Source organism: Thunnus maccoyii, chromosome 18, assembly GCF_910596095.1.
Source record: "Thunnus maccoyii chromosome 18, fThuMac1.1, whole genome shotgun sequence".
Lineage (NCBI taxonomy): Eukaryota > Metazoa > Chordata > Actinopteri > Scombriformes > Scombridae > Thunnus > Thunnus maccoyii.
In genome coordinates, this window is record NC_056550.1 from 14,416,193 (window position 1) to 14,435,973 (window position 19,781).

The following is a 19,781-nucleotide window of genomic DNA, read 5'->3' on the forward strand; positions in this document are numbered from 1 at the left end:
GATCAGTGATAAGACATAAGTAAGAATGACTCATAAGTATCTGCTATATCATTAAAATACACAATTTAACTTAAATAATCTTTTTCCCAATTGGAAAAAAGGGCACAGACTTTGCTCTCAGGTAAACATTTAAGAGGAGTTCTGGCATGCACCATAATAAATGCAAATGGTTTTTTTTAAAGCAATTTTATCATCAGGATTTAAGAAACTTGACTTTACCAGCACTGAAGTCCAAAAGTATCTACACTGAAAAACAAGGGAACTGTTGCCAACAACTGTTGTTGTTGTGTCATGCCATGATTTGTCCTGCTTTGACCCTGCCTTGGAAAATGTTTGAAAACCTGTTTATACAGCTTCATAGTAAATTATTAGATTTTATTATTGACAAAAACTAGCTGATTTTTAAACTGGTCATGGAAGAGTTCACAATCCTGTCGGCAATTGCATGAAATGTTTATCTTGGTAAGTGAACTCTTGTAATGAGAGAGCATGTAATGGACAAGCTACTTTGGATTAATAAGACAAGGAGGTCAGTGGAGCAACACCTCTAGACTCTAACCTTACTCGCCAAAGTTCATCTGATAACCAAGAATGGAGATATTTGTATGCACACATCAGGGGAAACACAGTCAAAGTCACATCCTCAGCTCTTACAATCAGACCTCACTGAGGAATCATGGCTGATGACAGGACAGAGATGGGCGAAGTGGGGACTTCTCTTGTGTCCTCAGATTCTAAACCATCTCCCGCCAGACCTCCTAACAAGTTTGAGAGGTTATTCCAGCCCTGTCTGGCTGAGCTGGTGGGAACGATGTTCTTTGTGTTTATCGGGTGTGTGTCAGTCATAGAGAACGTGGAGGGTCCAGGGAGGCTTCAGCCAGCTCTGGTGCATGGTTTTGCTGTAGCCGTGATGGTGGCTTGCATGGATAACATCAGGTGAGGATCATCTAAAATATGTTTTCAAATATTTGAAAAGCCAGCTTGTTTAGGCTTTTTAAAAAAAATACAAAATATGCATGTTTTATTGTTTTTTTTATTCTTAGTTATCCTGGAATTATTTACACATACATTTTTTTACTTTAAGAAACAGGACGTCAAAAGATTTTCTCAGTTTATGGTAGCTTTAAGTACAGATTTAAATAGGTTATTGTTTAGATAAGGTAATGACAAAAGCTGCACAATCAGTCTCAATCTCATCTGTTGTGCTGTGATTTCATTATTTCCTCACATGCATCTGTATATCACACAATTTTTCTCTCTGTTTGTGTCTCCGCCAGTGGCTCCCATTTCAACCCCCCGTTCACCCTGGCCATCTATCTTTGTGGGGGTATGGAGATGCATATGGTGGTACCGTACCTTGCATGTCAGGTGGTTGGAGGGGTGTTTGGAGCTGCTCTGGCAAAGGTGAGTCACAAAAATCATCTTAGACTCTTTGATATTTACATAAAGCAGACCTATTCTTCACCACTGAATCATTGCTGGCTGGTGTCAACAGGCAATGACCTCCAAAGAGAACTATGCCAAGGCCCAGGGGGCCGCGTTTGCTCTGCTTCAGGCTGACAGTGAAATAGGTGGAGCTCTGATTGGAGAGATCGCCATGACCTGCCTGGTCACCATGGTGGTGCTGCTGGCGGCCGTCAACACCAAGACCAAAAGCCCCCTCGCGCCGTTCATGGTGGGTTGCACTGTCATCATCAACGTCTTGGCTGGGTGAGTAAATTTCTGGTTTAAATGCATTCATGGTGCTTACAAGATTTGTCCAGGTGAAAGTTTTTAAAATTTCATATCTCACTTATTCTTATTCACATTAATATCTGTCTTTTTTTTTTTACGACACAAATAGTTGAAAACCCATTTATTGCAATACATTAAACATCTAATTTTTTTCTTTATTGTATCAGTGGGGATGTATCTGGTACCTGTCTGAATCCAGCCAGAGCCTTTGGTCCAGCCATAGTGAGCAACTACTGGACTTATCACTGGCTCTACTGGGTAGGACCCATCACTGGAGGTGTAATAGCAGCTGCACTGGTTCGGTAGGTGCAGCACAAGATTGACAGATACTTTGATCCAGAGGTTCACAGCATTTTTGCCTTAAAGTCTTCTTGTGACACCTCATCATAGGTTATGGACATGAGTTGTGAGCATTTCAACCAAAGACAGTTTCATTTCATGCCTCTTTTAGAGGCCTGAAAAGTGGAAGGAATTCTGTGTTTCACAAGAAAAAAAAAGCAAATATTAGAAAACAAAGTCAGAAAAAAATTAACAGAATTTTGTATAAAAGATTTTTTTTGTCTTTTTTTAAACAACTGCTTTAAAAATCATGGTTGTATATTGTATGAAAATGAAAGACTTATTACTTGCTGAACATACTGTGTATCTATTTTCCTGTTTTTGCAGACTCATACTTGGAGACAGGAAGATTCGACTCATCCTGAAATGAGATCCTGTGTGCATCAACTTAAGTGAGATTAATCATCACATGGCTTTTTAAAAAATCAACAGTTACAATAAAACTCTCACTTTATTTGGTCAACTGAGATGTTTCTGTATGATTAGATTTTCTTTGCTATATAATAAAATTAAGTTCTGTCACATCATGAAACATCCAGTGTTGGAATTTGATGATTAAAGAAGTATTTCCCCTTTCTCTTTGTACAGTATGTTACATTATGCTTAGCATTACAGATTTATTTGATATGATACTGGTTTTATTAATAAGTCCTGTCACACTATTATAGGTGAAGTTAAATTTAAACAGAGTTGTAGATAATTAGTAAACTGGGTTAACTGGTCTGGCATTCAAAAATGAATTGTCCAGTATCCAGCCAAGTTTCTTTTCTGGATATTGGACACTGGTTAGTGTGTGAAGTTGTATTTGTACACACTGCATCAGATTGTAAGTGAAAATTCATTTTCACATATCCTGATGCACAACTCTTCAGAACTTCCACACAATATATGATGTGAGCATATATATTTATCCTGCAGTTAAGAGAAATAAATGCTAAATGAGTCATTTTTGTGTTTCACTTTTAAGAACACAAAGGCATTAGAAAAATCAAATTTTCAACCAGGTGCATGAGTGATGCCAATTATGCAAAGACATTAAGGGAAAACCCTCTGCTCTAACTAGTTACTTTTTAAATTGACAAAAAAAATAAAAAAGCTAAGGCCAAAATTGAATTACTTCAGATTTTCAACTACAAATGCTGCCCACCATTAAAAAGAGACCAAATGGCAACCTTTTCAAAGCCAAGAGACATCTCTGCTTCAGCTTTGTGTTCCTGGTACCATGTCCCTGATCTCTATAGCAGGAGCAGTGAATGCTTGTTCGGCACTGGAGGGTATCATGCTGTTTCCATATTGTACCCCTGGGCCTCCCCACAGCAGTGGCCCACATGGGAAAGCAGGCCAGGCGGTGAGATAAACCAATTACCCCCCAGTCTGTGTGGACTCCTGCCGGTGCATCATGCAGCAGCTCCGGGCTGAGCCCTCCTGGGCTCGTTCCCCATGAGAGCCTGCTGGAATTCCCAGAGTTGAGAATTGTGTGGTCTCAAAAGCCTGTAGAGAGGTTATTTTTTGCTTGGAAATTTGACATGGTGGCCCCCTGGGACAACACTGAGGGAGGAGACTTCAAACTGGGCTTCTGTTGGCCAAAAAAAAAAAGAAAACATTTGTAGAAGATTTATGGGTAAAATTCATCAAAATAATACATTTTTGCAACCTTCAACTGTGTCTTATATACAATACATAAACATGTTTTTAAATAAACTAAAAATCTTTATGACAAAAGTATTTCAGTCAGGTTCTAACGATTTTTTGCTCAGTTTTCTCTGCTCTCTGAGCAGCTTCACACAAACTGTCCTTGAGATACACAATATGTGATGAACACAGACACATGAATTAAACATTCAAAATTCACAAACAACTGAAAGCTAATACAAGAGGAGGCTGAGGAGGTAGAGGGAGTTACATTTCTTCAACAATGTAGCAGCAAGGATGCAGAGCTCACCGTTGTTGTGGACTGAAGAAGCACCAAATGTTTATATCAAGAGAAACAGGTCATGGACATAAGTGATTTCTGTGCCTGCATGAACTACTGTGAGGCTCCATTTGTCTACTATAATAATAAATGTGGTTTGAACTACACAAATGAGGAATTACATTTTTGCATAAAAAAGTCATGTTTTCAGTAGCTGAGATGTCTTAAATGTATATACTGCAGGTTTATAATCAAGTTTTATCTGAAGCTGAAACAGACGACATGCATAAAAAGAAGGGAAATAGGGAGAAATATCAAAGATAACAAGAACAGCAGAAATTTGGACAGGCGGAAATTAAAAAGCAGGGATCAGCCCTCCTCTGGCTTCTCGGATTCATGAGCCCTGATGGTTTCTCAATGACAGCAGCCGTGACAATGGTCATTATGTCTGCCAGAGGCCTTGTCGCTGCAGGGTCATTGTGTGGGCCCCATTCACCACACAGTCATTTACACTTTCATTGGCGGCTATTTAGTCCTCATAAAAAGTTCAACACACCAATTTGTGAGCCCTGCTCAGCCAAGGAGAAGTGTGGAATAGGCTAAGAAAGCAGTTGCTTTAAAAGTCAATTAATTGTTCCCCTCTTCTGGGGAGGGGCTGAGGGGAGGATCTCCAGGCTTTGGGGCCTCACATCTGTCCATTTGTCTTCTCCGGCCATGATGCAGGGGCCACACAACTCAAAAGAAACGTCTGACTCAGTCTGCTCAGAACTTTGGCCATCTAAGGAGATTTTGTATTTCATTTTATGGTAGGGCTATCTTATTATCATAAGAATCTGATTACAGGGAGAAAGATGGGATGCAGAAGGAAAAGGACTAAAATAAGCTTGTAGGACACTTAGCTCTAAATCCTTTTCTTCTCATAAACCAGAGATTATGCAGCATATGATGGGAAATGGGGGCTTAAGTTCATTCACGACTTTACCAAGCCTCCTATGAAAAAAGAGCGCATTGGTCTTTAGGGGCCAGACTATTCTCCTAAGCTGAAGGACCTCATGAAATTTAGATTTTTATGCACTGTTCATGAGCTCAATTCACATCTAAACACTTCATCACTTACACATGAACCAAGCAGATTCTCTGTTGTAAAATAAAATCTGCAAATAGCAATGTTCAAAAATATTATTTTGTATTTATTGTGTTAAATGTTTAAATGTTCATTTTTGTGCAGTTTATTGAAACAACCCACAGTCATGATAAATGGGTAAATAAAACTGAGGAAATGTTTTACTTCTTCTTGCAAGATTGGGAGAATTAAAATATTGAGTTTGGCAGATGAAAGACAGAGAGAAACATGCAACGTCCAGTCAAAGCTAAGCTAAGCCAGGCTAAGCTTTTAAAAGATTTAATGTAGTCTCTGATTCAAACACAAATACAAAAACTGTGTCTCTGTTAAATCAACAATTTTGAAATGTTGGAAAAATTGATTGCACCATAAAAATGGTATGTGGGAGGAAAAAATAAAACAAAGGAAAATGTAATTAACCAAAATTGAACAATACAGCAAAACATCTGTTGAATAAATGTAATACAGTGGATTCTTCAGTACATCAGATAGTTTGCATTGTAAGCACTGTTAGATACAAAAACATTTCATTCAAAGGTCTTGTGTGGTGTACAAAACATATAAATAACCAAAAAAATGAGGATTTGAAACTTTAGCAGATGATGAATCAGGATAAGAATAACTTCTTAGTCATATACAAGCCTATTCACTAAGACAAACTGGCAATTATAAATGATCGTACTTAACTCTTCCCTCCCACCTCAGTTCAGAGGGCAATTTTCACACAGAGCCAGCAAAGTGAACAACAGCCGATGTGGAAAGAAGCACAAAGAGAGAGAAGCAACCCAACCCCTTCTTAGTCTCCCAGGACCGAGGGCAGTGATGGGAGAGAGACAAAGGCTGGCCCTCTCTGAGCCTCGGGAGGCACCAGAGCAGGAGGCCCTGCTGTTTGCGCCTGTTCTGCTCCTCCAAATGTACTCTCCATCAGCCATTCAGTATATCTGTCCCTGCTGGTAATGCTGGATGCCACCTTGATGGCACAGTCCCTTTGCCATGACAACGTTACAGGGATCCCACAGTGCCAGCACAGTGGTGAGGATGTCCGTGGATAAAGACTGGTAGGGCTCAGCAGTGCACTTCCTCAGTCTAAAGGGAAGTCGCAGGAATTCCGAAGTGACGCCCGGGCAGTCTGGTAGACAGACAGGAAGTCTTTGTATCGCGGGGCACACCCTAACCAAGCTTCCCCGAAGTGTTCTGACCCCGTGAAAAGAAACTCTCCATCCCCAGGCTTCACGTAGCACTGCAGGAGTGTGTGGATGTGTCCGTGCCAAGATGGGACTGACCGAGATGACCCAGAGGCAGCCACTTGTTGCATGAACACTCCACTGCGCTGCCAGTACACCCTCGAGGCTGACACCTCCACAAGGGATGTCTGATGTTCAGGGTGGTGGGACACATTCTTGATATAGCCTCGGACAACTGAAAGAACAAAGAGCAGGACATCAGATCATAAAAATTCCCTCCAAATCTTACTATTATCCGAATGTTTTTCTTTTCTGACTCTTTCCTTTAGCCATTTAGCTGCTTATATACTCTCCCTTATCTTAAAATTAACAAGGCAGTATTGTGAGACTATTAAGGGACAGATATAAAGCTCTGAAGACCTATTGCTTCTGCTCTATTGCTTTCTATAAAGCACTCCCATTCTGCAGCTCCATCCACATCTGTTCAGCCTCCTCTGCACAGCCAGTAGAGCTGCTGCTTTTTTGGCCTACACCCAACCATAAAAACAGTTTTTTTTTTTTAAGTTTTTTTAAAGTCTCTCTCCAGTTATTTTTACTTCAAGCGGATGTTTGAGCTGCACTGTGCAGAATTATGTATGTGCAGAGATTGACATTACTTGGCTGTTTTTGTAGAGGTAAAGTTTATTTACACTCACCTTAAACCTCAGTTTAAATTATGTACATATGATTTGTGACATCACAACTAGTTTTCGAATCATGGTGCAATATTCAACTCACATAAGTGCACATACACTGAAATCTTGTGTCAAACAGTTAAACTTTTGAAATAAAAAAAAAAAGGCATATTCATAGATTTATCATTTTTAACATGATCATTGAACTTTAATCTTGTAAAAAAAAAAAAACAACTTGTTGGACACAATTATTTTCCCAACAAGTATTTTATGTCTTAAATAAATCTGGATCTTGAATCTTTATCGCACTAAGATTTAATGAGAAATGATGCCCCTTTTTGGTGCAACTTCAAGCTTCACACTTCATATGGAAACACTCACATCCAGGAACTTTTATGCATGCTGGTTGCTCAGAGAAGGAAGACTGTATCTAATAGTCTCCTCTAGTCCTTTCCAGTTTGGCTCACATTTCATTGCTTTGTAAAGAAAAGATCATGATCTTAGTCGGAATTTAATAGAAATGTGTCAATGTGTTTATATGGTATGTCTTGGCTTAATAGAGTGAGATTATGAGTACTCACCAAAATCACTGTTGCAGATGGCCATTAGAAGTTCTGTGTCATTGCAAGGCCGACATGAAGCTGCGGGTGAAGGAAATCAGTAAAGAAAATGAGAAAGTGTTTTATTGCCAATTCAACTATGTGATTTATATCAATTTAAAGGACAGGTTCACAATTTTTCAAGACTGTCTTATGACAACAGTCAGGTGCCCAAACGAACATTGACATGTTTTTCTTGCCATAATCATTCCTCTTGTTCATACTGCCCATTAAGAGATCCCTTACATGCACTTTCAAAGTAAGTAATGGGGGACAAAATCCACAGCCCTCATGTGCAAAAATCTATTTAAAAGTTTATTTGAAGCTACTATGAAGCTTCAGCCATCCAAATTAGTCAAATTATGTCAATATTATTCAAAGTTGCAGTCTTTTTAGTGCCATATTCCCTCTCTTTCCGAAACTATGCATGATGCAAAGCACCATCTAGACTGACAGTGACTGATAGATAAATGTCACTCCTCCACCCCACCACTCCAATGACCTAAAAGCTGACACACACATACCATCTCCATTCATCTCCCTCGCATCACAGAGTGAAGAAATTTGGGGTTAAATGAAGGAATGCTGCGTCTGTGTTTGTGCTCCTTTAAGTGGTCTGCCTACTACACCGCCTGCAGATCAAAAACCCAAGCTAGTCTTGACCCCATGTTTGACTCCTATTGTATCTACTTAATTGAATGACCCCGTGCCAATGAAGGAGACTGCAGGAGTCAACCACTCAGCCAGGCTGGCAATACAGAAAAGATAAACCAGCAGCTGTCTATTATAGACAGAGAATGACATCACCGCATTGAGAAAGGCCCGCACACATGGATAAATGCTAATAAAAATCCATACACAATGATGAGGCATTTGCGGAATCTGCAAAGTATTTGCAGTCTCAATTCAGGCCTCTTTGGACCGTTGCCCTTCAGCCGCCCTGTGGGTCTGCTCTGTCCTCTCTGCTTTGTCCCTCGATGGAAACCAGACAGCCAGACAAAACACAAGACTGACCAGCAGCTGCATGCTCCACTCGCCATGATTGGGGTCTGTATATAATAACCACTGTTTTTTCCTAAACTAGGAATTAGGACTGTCCAGCACAGGCCATGAGTCAGTGATTTGAACTGCCTGCGAATAGTCAACAGTTCATGCAAGAAATGGCTTTGAAATGGTGTCACTTTCTTATAATCCCTTTTTAAACTGTACAATGTCTTTACTAATGGTTGATGAATAATTTGCTAATGCTTTATGTTTTATAATTCTAAGCCATTAAGAAGAACAAATATTGGGTTGCCAGGTCATGGAAATTCTCCTTTTCTAATGTTTATTCTATTTGGTAATAAGACAGTTATAAATGCATTTGATCTAATAATAAATGTTTAGTAAGTGCTTAATATTTGGATTTTGGTCCAGATCCTCTGCAGTGTTTTAAAGTAATTTTTAAAGAAAAAAATACTAAAATCTTCTTGTTCCAGTTTCTTAAATGTGAATATTTTCTATGATCACAAACTGAATATCTTTGGTTTGTGGACCGTTGGTTGGGACAAAACAAGACATTTGAGGTTGCACATTGGGCTTTGGGAAACAGTGATCTACTTTTTTTTTTTGGCATTTCATGGACCAAATGACTAAATGATTAATCGAGAAAATAAGCGACAGATTAATCAATTAATCGATAATGAAAATAATATTAGTTGCAGCCCTTGTCATAAGATCCAATCAAAGATATTTCAAAGAGGTTTCTCACAACCTAGCGACCTAAAAATTAGAATTATGATTTATTAATGATCCATAAAGAAATTAGTAAATGATTTATTGACCATAAATATAGCCATTATGTATAACTTATACACCTTTTCTAATGGGAGTCTTGTCAGAAAGTTGTACCAATGAAGCCTCAGTACCGCTTAGAGAGGGTGTACTCACTCTGCAGCCCGCTGTGGCCCAGGTTGGGTGCAGCGCTCCTGTTACCCAGCAGCTCATATCTAAAGCCCATTGCGCGTCGGCTCCAGGCTCCATCTCTCTGCGGGCTGGCCTGGAGGTAGATAGCGGGCCTATGTGGTCCATCTGCCCGGAAACAGAACACCTGCTCCGGACGCTCGCTGTCCGTCACCAGGAGCTCCAGCTTCCCGGCCCGTTCAATGAACACACTGGCTCCGCGGAAAGAGGGAGACGGTTTGATGCAGACGGTGGTGCGCCGGGCTGAAGACAGGTTGGGCTCCAGGACCACTCTGACAGCCTGGCCCGGGTAGATCCACCTTACCGAGCCCTCTGTACAGCGAAGCCGCACCTGGAGTACAATCCTGGAGTCCACACCAGCTGCAAAACCGCTGGAAAAAGCGGGAAGCATCAAATGATTCTTTCAGAAAGAGGTTTCCAACATTCAAATGACCACTGTCTAATGGCTCTATCAAATGTTAAGAAATCATTTACTAATGCTTTATTGGTCAATATTAACACATTTTAGGTTCCCATTGACTGGTGTTTATAATTTATATTGGTAATAAGGTAGTTTTAGCCTATAATGTTGTTAATAAATGCACTGATTTCTCACTAATAAGCCGCAGTTATAAATGTTATGTAAGTAGATAATAGAGGGTTTCAAATCCATTGAATCTGCAGTAAGTGTTAATAATGTGAATAAATGGATTTATGTCTCTGCAGTAGTAAGTAGTTCACGTTTAACTATATACAAAGCATTAATGGCCTATTAATACAATCATTAGTTGCAACTTATAAACCCATCATAAATGGTCCTTCAAATCTGCTCTTCAAGCCTATTGTAACAATCTTCATCAGAAATGAGAAAAGTCCCTCACCTTCCAGTCCAGTTGCACAGATCAGCCGCGCAGTGCCGCAACTGAAGAGCCAGAATATACATCGAAACAATCACATTTGGCAACATCTCACCCGCGGAAAGACAAAAATCTAAAATTAAGTTGACGGCAGTGCATGGCTACAGAGAGTTTCTCTGTTTGAGAGTTATACCGAGAGTACAAGAAACCCTCTGCTGCACCGTGATGATGTGATTCAGCTTTAGGGGAAAAAAAGGATGAGGGGCGATCCACTTGTCCTCTCTCTCTCTCTCTCTCTCTCTCTCTCTCTCTCTCTCTCTCTCTCTCTCTCTCTCTCTCTGTAATTAGGACAGATCCAGTTGTTGGGGACTGCTGGCCTCTGCAGGTCTTTCCTCTCTAAAGAGAATCAGTTTCAAAGCCTCCAGCCATCAGTGCACAATAATTCATTCACTTCTGAGGCTGTCAGTGGTTTCTTATGTTACTTTAACCGAGTTCTGAGTTGAGTTATACTTGGCATTAATAGCCTAAATGTGAATCCTCTTTGTTTTTTTTACTTGAAAATTGCGCACTTGAAAATAACTAGACCCCCAAAAGAAAACAAATTGTGAGTCATTTTTAGCATGCTTTATGCTGTTAGAGCAATTAATCTCATTTATGACTATATCATTTCAAAAGTAGGCCAACTGAAAAAAGAAGAAAAACAAACAAAGGGAAGAAAATATAAAAGTGTCTGTGTTTCTGTGCCTGTAGCTTCATCTAGTGGCAGGATGACGCAACGCACAATCCCCCTCACATCTGGAGGGCAAAATGTAGTCTCTCGGAGGCTTTTCTGGCCCGAAGAAACCGACAGCAGGAGGCTATAACTCAACAATCGCCAATACTGTAGATAAGTAAAAAAAAACTGGAATGCGTTACCAGCTTTCAGCAATGATTAATCCACCGATGATGAGCCGTTTCGCTCCATTTTAACCTGCAGGGGTTCCTGTGCAAAAATAATTTGGCACCGGTTCAAGGTCTTGCCGGTGGCGACATCTTGTGGAGGTAAATTAGTGGACCGTAACCACGCAGGCCACTCTAAGGGCTGATGGCTGCTGCTCTCTCAAGGTTTGCTTTTAGCCTATAGGCCCTCGGGCAGCAGCAGATCAAAGGGGTTGAGGTTTTTGATGGGTATGTCGTTGAGTAAATTACACTCATATGGAGAATTTTGGCCAGATGTTGTCTCAGCTGCAAGAAAATCCTTTCTCTATTCCATAGGGGCATCAAGACACATAAATCCTGAACTGTGGAAGAGATCCTGAATCTCATCACATGTCAAAAACTCAAATTTACAAAACTTATAGGGATATATGCAGCTGTGACAATATATTAGGGTATATGATACATTTTAGACATGGAAAAGAAACAATGTTGGCTCTGCATGAATGCTTTTTTTTATGATTTTGCTTTCTAAAAATGTCTGCTTCATCATTTTCCATTAAACTACCATAAAAAATGAGGACAGTAGCCTGCACACTACTTGAATATCGCAGCGGTCTTCTTACATTTGTTGGTGAGCCAGAAACCAACCGCAGCTCCTTCGCAGGAGTACAAGACAGTCAGAGAGACAAAGCAAAGTCAAATGAATGGAGGCTTTGTGTCTGAAAGGAGCGGCCTCTTATTGGCACAGTGCGCTCTGAATCCTTGAGGCCTAATGGACCGTGGTGATGTCAGAAAACACTGTCATTGGTGGAAATAAAAAGCAGGTTACCCACATGATCATAACCCAACTCAACACGGGGTCACAGTTTCCGTAGTTCATCCTGGGTCTCTATTCCCTTTCAATAGCACTCAAATGATTAGGTTATGTCTATAAACAATCTATTAAAATCATTAATAGCTCGGTTGCCTCAATAAATTAAAACTACCAAAATAATTAATCTATATCTGCATTGAGGCCACAGGCTCGCCGTCAACTTTAAGGCCTGACTTCAGACTCTGGGAGTCTAATTCGACCGCAGTGATGATGATGATGAAACAAGAAGAGTATGTTTCTATGTTTCAATTAACTCCTCAGTTCTTGGATACGTTTCACGAAGCGAAACTTGAAAAACATTGATATTAAAATAAACATAAAGGCAAATAAATACTAGGACTTCCTCAACTTGAGTTCAGGCCTTCACTGCTTGAAGTCAACCGGTGCCGCTCCCAGAAAACGTTTCACTTTTTGTGCTGATTATTTTATTATTATATTGATTCTTTTTGAAATTACAACAGAAAATAGCATATTTTTCGTGGTTCCAAATAATGTGATCCGCAAGTCAGTGTTAGAATAATTATCATATATTTTTTGGCCGTGACCTCTGCATAGTAGTGCAGCCGTAAGGCCTTTAATTATGCAGTTTACAAAAATACTACATTTTGCCGTCTAATCAAGTATTTTTAGATTAATCTGAAAGCCTACAACATACATGCACAATCTTATTTCAACCTTCTAAATATGTTGATTATTTCTGAAATCAAAGATCCCATAAGCACACTAAGTGCAAGTTATTATTTCGGTTATTTTGTACGGTCCTGCTGCCTAAAAACTTTCTAATATACTTACTCTGGATGAAAGAAAAATATATTTATTTCAACCTCTTACTCGGTAGCGTTTTGGTTGATAAAATCAAACAGCATGTGAAGAAGGGAGTAATGGTAGGACTGGAAATGATGTTCAAAATACACACTCACCTTTCCAAGATAAAACAGTCTGTACATACTCAACTGTTGTATTATTGGCCTTGTCTTTTTAGATGTTTTAAAAGGGCTGTGATACAAACATTTAAGTGTAAAAAGCGCAACAAAAGCACAAACTTACAATGTCACTTGAAATTTTAATTTTTTCAGCAGCGTATTAAATATTGAATGTACACATTTGAACGTTACATAGAAAAAATATAGTATTACAGTGGGCTTGTTAGTTTGTAGCATGTTAAACAATTATTCCGGCGTATATTCGCCTCCTCTGACCTACATCAAATGCAAATACTCATCTTTTATCTCTGAAAAAGCCTTTGTCCGTGCTGTTCTCTCTGATGGTGACTGTCAAGAAGTTCATGGTGACATCTGTAACGGTCACAGAGTCCAGGTTGGTGAAACTGGGGGTCCAAGACGAGGCTGGTCGCGTGGATAAATCCTGGATGGACTCTGACTGTCTGGAGATGGCAGCCGGTTGTTCCCGGGGCAGACAACACTCCTTCACCTGATGGCTCCGGTGTTTTGCAGAGTGCTTGCCCGGCTGAGGAATAGACATCCCGGCCAAACAAGTAGTCCTTTGACCCCCCTGATCACCTTTGCGCACATCTGGACGGAACGCGCAGGTGTAAGACAGGCCTGCGCCCCCCAAATGTCTCTGCTCGCTGCTGGATTTGGGCGTGATCGTGGTCTCCTCCTGAAACCTCTTTGTCAGCTGGATGAGGCTTGGATCTGACGTCTCTCCCCGATGATGCAAGCGTCGGGGCATTTTGGACAGACCGTGTGACACGGGCTCCTCCAGTAACCTGCTCCTTTTGGTGTCAGGTTCTGCTGAGCCGCATGCATCTTCTTCATCATAATGCAGATGAAGCTTCGGTTTGCGCCCTCTCTTTTTGGGGAAACTGGCCGGTTCTTGGACTGCGAGAGACTCTGGTGGAGCAGGTCTGGGCCTCCGTTCTGGCTCTGGTGGTCGGATGTGGACACTTTCTCCTCTGTTGACTGCGCTCGGTGGGAAGATTGTGGGAACCACGGCGCGTAAACCCTCCCGGGCCCTCGGCGTTATGACAGGCTCCGGGATAGGATAGGAAACCTGAATCCCCCTGGGAGGCTCTCTTCTAAATTCATACGTCTTTCCTTTGGCTTTGGCTTTGGCCTGAGGACAGAGCAAATACGGTTTATGTGAGGAGGTTTTCCAGAGATGAAATTTTAAAGTCTCCTGAGGAAATTTAAAGGTTTAAGAGAGGCAGCTGGAGATCTGTTAGGACGTTCAAGGCCTCGTCCTAAAGAAGATTTGTTTTTTTAAAGGAATGCACGGCTATGAAAAGAAAAAATAAGTCACATACATAATTTATATTATACGTTATGGATGCTTAAATTGTACCGTAACTTCACCTCATGAAAGTCAAACAATGAGATATTTTCTTTTGGGTTCAACTGTCATTCCATTTATCTGTAAGTCTGAATCAGAGTCCAACAGTTTCGGAATCAATCAACCAGGTAGTTGTCACATCATGGAAATTATTCATCATCTGCACCATTTATGACACGCCTAAGAGAGGCGAGAGGATGAAATGAACCTGAAAACCCGCGAAATGCGCAATCAAAAGATTCACCAACCTTCAGGAGAAATGTCTCAGGCTTGGGTCCCCTCTTTTTCGGCCCGAACAGTTCTCGCTCGCGTTCCCTGATGGATGAAAATAATGATACGAATCATCATGACAACACATTAACAAATACGTGATTATTTGATCTGTAATTAAATCGGAAAACATTTTTACAAGTGAGGGCCAAACTCTGCCAATAAAGTGAGATTCGTCCAATTTTCAGGGCAGTTTTTATTCTAAAAAAGTTCTATCAAAATGAAAAACGAGTAAGAATGAAACAGATAAATTGCTTGTGATAATAAGAAGATCTTGAAACTAGTTTATTTGAACTGAAAATTGAATAATCTCGCCCAACTGAAACTTGTTGTCACTTTCTTTACTGAAACTTAGATTTATGAGTCAAATCTACACTAAATGTCTTATTTGTATGGGCATTTTTGAAGTACAGAATGCGCGGTGCCATCTCTTTTTCTGCAGAGAGGCCTACTGCTGCGCTGTCAAAACCTCACCTCTCCTCGAAGGCAGCGAAGAGACGTGCATCCAGAATGTTTTCCTCCGGCTCCCAAGTGCTGTACCTAATATGTCACGACAACGAAGAGGAGAGGTGTTTGGCACCACACAGAGAGCGGGTCACACGCCAACACCCTCACACACACACACGCGTTAAAATACTTTTGTCAAAGCAATCTCGCTGTGTGCGCTGCAAATACAGACGACGTAGCGGACAGTGACGCATGGTGAACCCAGCCATTGCTAAAGCTATAGTGTGGACTTTCATACATCCCAGTGGACTGATCCTCACACATATACAACACCTGGCTGTTAAGCACAGGCGACTTGATATACAGTACACACTGCACAACAGTACACAGAGCAGATGATATGGATAAAAAAACATCCACAAGCTGAATTAGGGCAGACTCTGAGGTGGTGCAGTTGTGCGAGCGGCCAGGATGGAGCGCTGTCCTTCACAGCCTCGGATATTATACTCACTTCTGAGACCAGCCCTTCCATTTCACGAGATATTCCCAACGACCCTGCAAAACAGATCCGTAACATATTCAGGTTATCAGAGGATGGCCTGTCGGCGCTGCACAATCAAACGGTTGCGTAATAGGTGTAGAGACACAGGCTGTGGGTAAAAAACGCAGCGAATACCCGTCTGATTCTCCGTTTAATGATGGACTCGGCTGCGAAGACGCTCTCACCGACAGCCGAGAGCTCCATGATCCACCATGCACCTCGTTTATTTCTGTCGCTATTATTATTTTTGGCTTCCCCGTGTCCTCTCCGGGTTGTTTAATTCCGCACATCCCATAATACGCAATCTGGAGAGGACGTCATCACGTCTTTTTTTCTGTTGCCAGGCACCGCAGTCGGTAGGACGGATCGCGGTGGAGCACATTGGCTCAGTTGTTGCTACGTGCTCCGAGTTTCTGAGTGAAGGGGCGGAGTCCCGCTGCTCTGGCTGCTGTACAGGAATGTCTGGCACAGTGGAATAAGCGGAGTCAGAGGCTCCTAGACCCTGAGACCTGGACTGGGACCCCCTGAAGTCTCTAAGGGGTGTCCATGAAGCCTAAAATGAAATAAAGAATCATTTAATTTCACTATGATTTAATTTATTATATAGAAACTCAACGACAGAAGAGGATGGTTTGTTGAATAAAATGTTTCACCCTCACCCACAGCTCATTTAAACATCTGTAAAATGTGTTTATAGCCTACATGTATGTAAAAACATGAATAATTTATCATTAACAATAATTTAGTATCTTGACAAACACAAGTTCCTGCATAAATAATGTATCAAACAGGACCATAACCGGTATATACTGTGTCCTTATTGAGGATGTTTAAGACACTGGCCCCAGACACACACTAGTTAATAGTTTTGTGATTGATTATTTAAAATAATTTTTAAAAATATATAATCTGTGTCAACATATTTTCATTTGCAGTTTCACCTGTTTCAGGTTCACAGAGCTAAATATCAAAAGAAAAGGGCCCCTGCGTTACTATGCAATGCCAAGTGAACTTTTGCACATTGTGTATAAATTCAGATTTTACGCACGAACTATCTGCCGTTTAATAAAGCCACACAACGACAGACAGAAAAACACAAACAAGTTCTTTATCATTATTTGAACCTATGTTTTTAGTTGGTCGATTCTTAATGCGGATTCCAGATAATCTACATTGCATTATATATCTAGCACCTTCAGAAGTCTGCATATTTAGACGTATATGATTAGTGAAAAGCGAGAAATGATTTATTTGACAGTGATTTTTTTTTTATTTTACAAGACTGTCGACTCAAATTACATGAACGGTAAACGTGGTTCCAAAATGAGCGTTTTCATATTTATTGCTCCACTCAAACGGATGCTGGATTTTCTGGAGGGTTAATTGGGAGTTTGTCAAGTTCAAGTTCTGGATGAGTTCTACGTTTAGTGAAAGCCAGAAAGCAAACGTGAGAAAGCCAAAGTGAAACTTCACATTGTATATTGGACTGAACCCAGCAGAGTATAATCTGTTTGGCAATATCAGTGAAGCTTTTTGAAATTAAATCTCAAGTTAAACCTAAAACTCTTTTGTAACTTTTGTAAACCAACCTACAAAATATGTATTTCTTTAATCAATACACAGAAACACAGTTTTGTACATCTGTAGTCAAGACAGATGTTTCATTTGATTGAAACTTTTTAATTCAATCTTCATTCTTTCTTGTATAAATCTGACCATGAGGGCCTGGTGTTGAGATTTAGAAAATAAGCATTCAGTTATTCCATTTTATTTAATTTTTAATTATTATAATTTTTTTCCTTGTTTGTTTCTGGCTGTTGTTTACCTTAAAAAATAAACGAAGTACTAAAATGTTATTGAATAAAATTGTTGTATTTTATCATTTTCTATATTATTATATTATTGTTATATTATTATTATTATCATTATTATTATTATTATTATTATTATTATTATTATTATTATTATTATTATTATTATAAATCCTCAGCCTTTTCTAGAATATATTTAAAAAACGATGGGATAAATTCATTCAATTAATCACAAAAAATCTAAGAACGAGAGAACTGCGGAGCATGTCATTCTCTGCAGGCCTCCGGTGTAATTTTACATCCATCAGCCATTCATTTCAGATAATTAAAAATAAAATAATAAGTAATGTGGCCCAAATTTTAAAAGGAAACATCCAGAGGAACATAAGTGTATCTCAATCCTAACAGTCTTTTACCTACCAACACGTCTAGGCCATCCACTTCATCCTCTCTAATAAACTGAATAAATGGCATTTGAAGGTTAATTAATCTATTCAAAATGCTCTAAACATAAAAGACCATTCGCACTGTACTGGAAATACATTTTTTTCCTCATTTATAGATTTCTACTCCGTTTCTTTTCTGTTTTGCTCTTCTTTATTTTTCCAGTTTGTATATTTAAAAGGAGCACATACAGAGATGCAGCCTGCGCAGCCTTGCAGTAGCCTAAGAGTTTATTCACTCAATAATACGGCAGGTTTAAAGTCCAAGCATCAATTAACTTCCACCAAAAGCTTTTTGTTTATGCATTGATTAAGTGTCTGTGGACCAGTAATTTCCGTAGACCGACAACAAATTATTTGGACACTGTGGCAATTTTAAGAGTTTACAGCCTTCATATGCGCAGAGAACTAAAAGATGACATTGCAACAGGAATCCTTGTCGTTATTAAACACGATTTTAACGCGAATCTTTATTGTTATTTGAAAGATATTGCCTCAAACATTTATTTCTCTCCATTTGTTTCTTGATCTGTGCTCTTCAATATGTCCTGTAAAACTGTGAAATCTGGACAGATTCACCTTAAATTATACCAAACCAACCAACCAAATGTTCTGTTTTGTAATTAATTTTAATTATTTGCAGAGTTAATTAGATCAGGTGGGATCATGTTGCAGATGTGTAAAATGGAATCGCAACACAACATCACAAGCGCGGAGGCGTTTTGTCCGTCTTTGCTCTCGATCATGTTAAAGATAATGGATGATACATTTGCTGTTATCTGTCAGTTTCAATTCCCCCCGCTGTGGAGCAGACAAAGGCGGGCGCGCCGCGGACAAAAGATGCGTTGTAGCTGCCGTCGAAATATGGACCACCATTTTGATAGTCATAGTAGACCGACATTTCCTGTCGGTGCTATAATGGCTATGGTTTCTGCTTAGAGAGAAAGGCGGCTGGTGCGTGTTGAAGGGAGGCAGCCTCACACTGCACGCTGCTGCGGTTCTCCATATTTGGCTGCGAGTCGTTGAAAAGTGAGTCTGCAGGCTCTAGTGCGGAGCCGCAATGGCGACAGCCGTACATGAATAAACAGAGCTGGCTCTGTAGGAACATTATTGGCTCTCTGGTTTCTGGGCAACTGCTGCACACAGCTCGCTGTTCACTGTACTACTTACCGGGCGACATTTTCTGCTCAAGGTGGCTCAGACTGAAAACCACAAGCGAGAAACTGTGAAGCCGTGTGCGTCTGACCTGCAGTTTTGCCATATTTTCAGCGCATGCTTCGAATTAGAAAGCATCCTTTACAGTCTGATGCACCCCACCACAGCACCGGCTCTCATGTCTCATGCTGCATTAACTATTTGGGGTTTTTAGGTTAGATCTATTTGTGTTTAACAGTTCTGTCTTGTTCAAAAAAAAAAATGCATGCCCCACAACAAAGAAATGAAAGGTCCACTGATGATATTTCCATCGCTATTTGGAAAGAAAACCAAGACTTTAAAAAATAACACCTTAATTCATGCAATTGCCTTCTATATTTTTAATCCTTAAATGTTGTAGGCCTATTAATAATTGATTTTATGAGGTGGCTCAGGCCTCCGCCGGGTCACACAGCTGGGCTTTGAATTTGCCAAATGATCTTGCGTGTTGACATGATCCTGTGAGGCTGCACACCAAACCAAGACTGAGCAGGCTGCCTGGTACGATGATAAAGGGGGAATGTGAAACATCACACTTGGTCTATAAATATGTCCCACTGCTCAACGATGTTTCAGTTTCCTACTGATGCATGACTGACTCTCATAGCTGGTTCAAAGACATGAAAAA

The 19,781-nt window shown here is 40.2% G+C and overlaps 3 protein-coding genes across 3 annotated transcripts; 1 reads left to right on the plus strand and 2 right to left on the minus strand.

Moving 5' to 3' along the window:
* Window positions 1-368: 368 nt before the first annotated feature.
* Window positions 369-2,638, plus strand: aqp8b (aquaporin 8b). The gene is made up of 5 exons (XM_042392862.1): window positions 369-936; window positions 1,278-1,404; window positions 1,496-1,710; window positions 1,902-2,036; window positions 2,401-2,638. Exons 1-5 carry the CDS (start codon window positions 677-679, stop codon window positions 2,441-2,443), a joined length of 780 nt encoding a protein of 259 aa, XP_042248796.1. The 5' UTR covers window positions 369-676; the 3' UTR covers window positions 2,444-2,638.
* A 2,550-nt stretch (window positions 2,639-5,188) lies between these two features.
* On the minus strand, window positions 5,189-13,125 carry LOC121884177 (meteorin-like protein). The gene is made up of 4 exons (XM_042392859.1): window positions 10,388-13,125; window positions 9,495-9,898; window positions 7,548-7,607; window positions 5,189-6,527 (listed from the first exon to the last, which is right to left on the minus strand). The coding sequence occupies exons 1-4, from the start codon at window positions 10,471-10,473 to the stop codon at window positions 6,190-6,192; spliced, it is 888 nt and encodes a 295-aa protein (XP_042248793.1). The 5' UTR covers window positions 10,474-13,125; the 3' UTR covers window positions 5,189-6,189.
* A 73-nt stretch (window positions 13,126-13,198) lies between these two features.
* Window positions 13,199-19,208, minus strand: cbx8a (chromobox homolog 8a (Pc class homolog, Drosophila)). Its single transcript, XM_042392850.1, has 6 exons — window positions 19,130-19,208; window positions 15,841-16,258; window positions 15,676-15,719; window positions 15,192-15,257; window positions 14,696-14,762; window positions 13,199-14,231 (listed from the first exon to the last, which is right to left on the minus strand). Exons 2-6 carry the CDS (start codon window positions 15,907-15,909, stop codon window positions 13,374-13,376), a joined length of 1,104 nt encoding a protein of 367 aa, XP_042248784.1. The 5' UTR covers window positions 15,910-16,258; window positions 19,130-19,208; the 3' UTR covers window positions 13,199-13,373.
* Window positions 19,209-19,781: the final 573 nt, after the last annotated feature.

Excerpts from the sequence above, each read along its gene's own strand:
- aqp8b (XM_042392862.1), top strand. The coding sequence starts at position 677 with ATGGCTGATGACAGGACAGAGATGGGCGAAGTGGGGACTTCTCTTGTG. Across the intron at positions 937-1,277 it reads GCTTGCATGGATAACATCAG|TGGCTCCCATTTCAACCCCC; the intron begins GTGAGGATCATC and ends TGTCTCCGCCAG. Across the intron at positions 1,405-1,495 it reads TTGGAGCTGCTCTGGCAAAG|GCAATGACCTCCAAAGAGAA; the intron begins GTGAGTCACAAA and ends TGGTGTCAACAG.
- LOC121884177 (XM_042392859.1), bottom strand. The coding sequence starts at position 10,473 with ATGTTGCCAAATGTGATTGTTTCGATGTATATTCTGGCTCTTCAGTTG. Across the intron at positions 7,608-9,494 it reads GGGCCACAGCGGGCTGCAGA|CTTCATGTCGGCCTTGCAAT; the intron begins GTGAGTACACCC and ends CTTCACCCGCAG. Across the intron at positions 6,528-7,547 it reads CATCTGCAACAGTGATTTTG|TTGTCCGAGGCTATATCAAG; the intron begins GTGAGTACTCAT and ends TTGTTCTTTCAG.
- cbx8a (XM_042392850.1), bottom strand. The coding sequence starts at position 15,909 with ATGGAGCTCTCGGCTGTCGGTGAGAGCGTCTTCGCAGCCGAGTCCATC. Across the intron at positions 15,258-15,675 it reads TGGAAGGGCTGGTCTCAGAA|GTACAGCACTTGGGAGCCGG; the intron begins GTGAGTATAATA and ends GTGACATATTAG. Across the intron at positions 14,232-14,695 it reads CTGAGACATTTCTCCTGAAG|GCCAAAGCCAAAGCCAAAGG; the intron begins GTTGGTGAATCT and ends CTCTGTCCTCAG.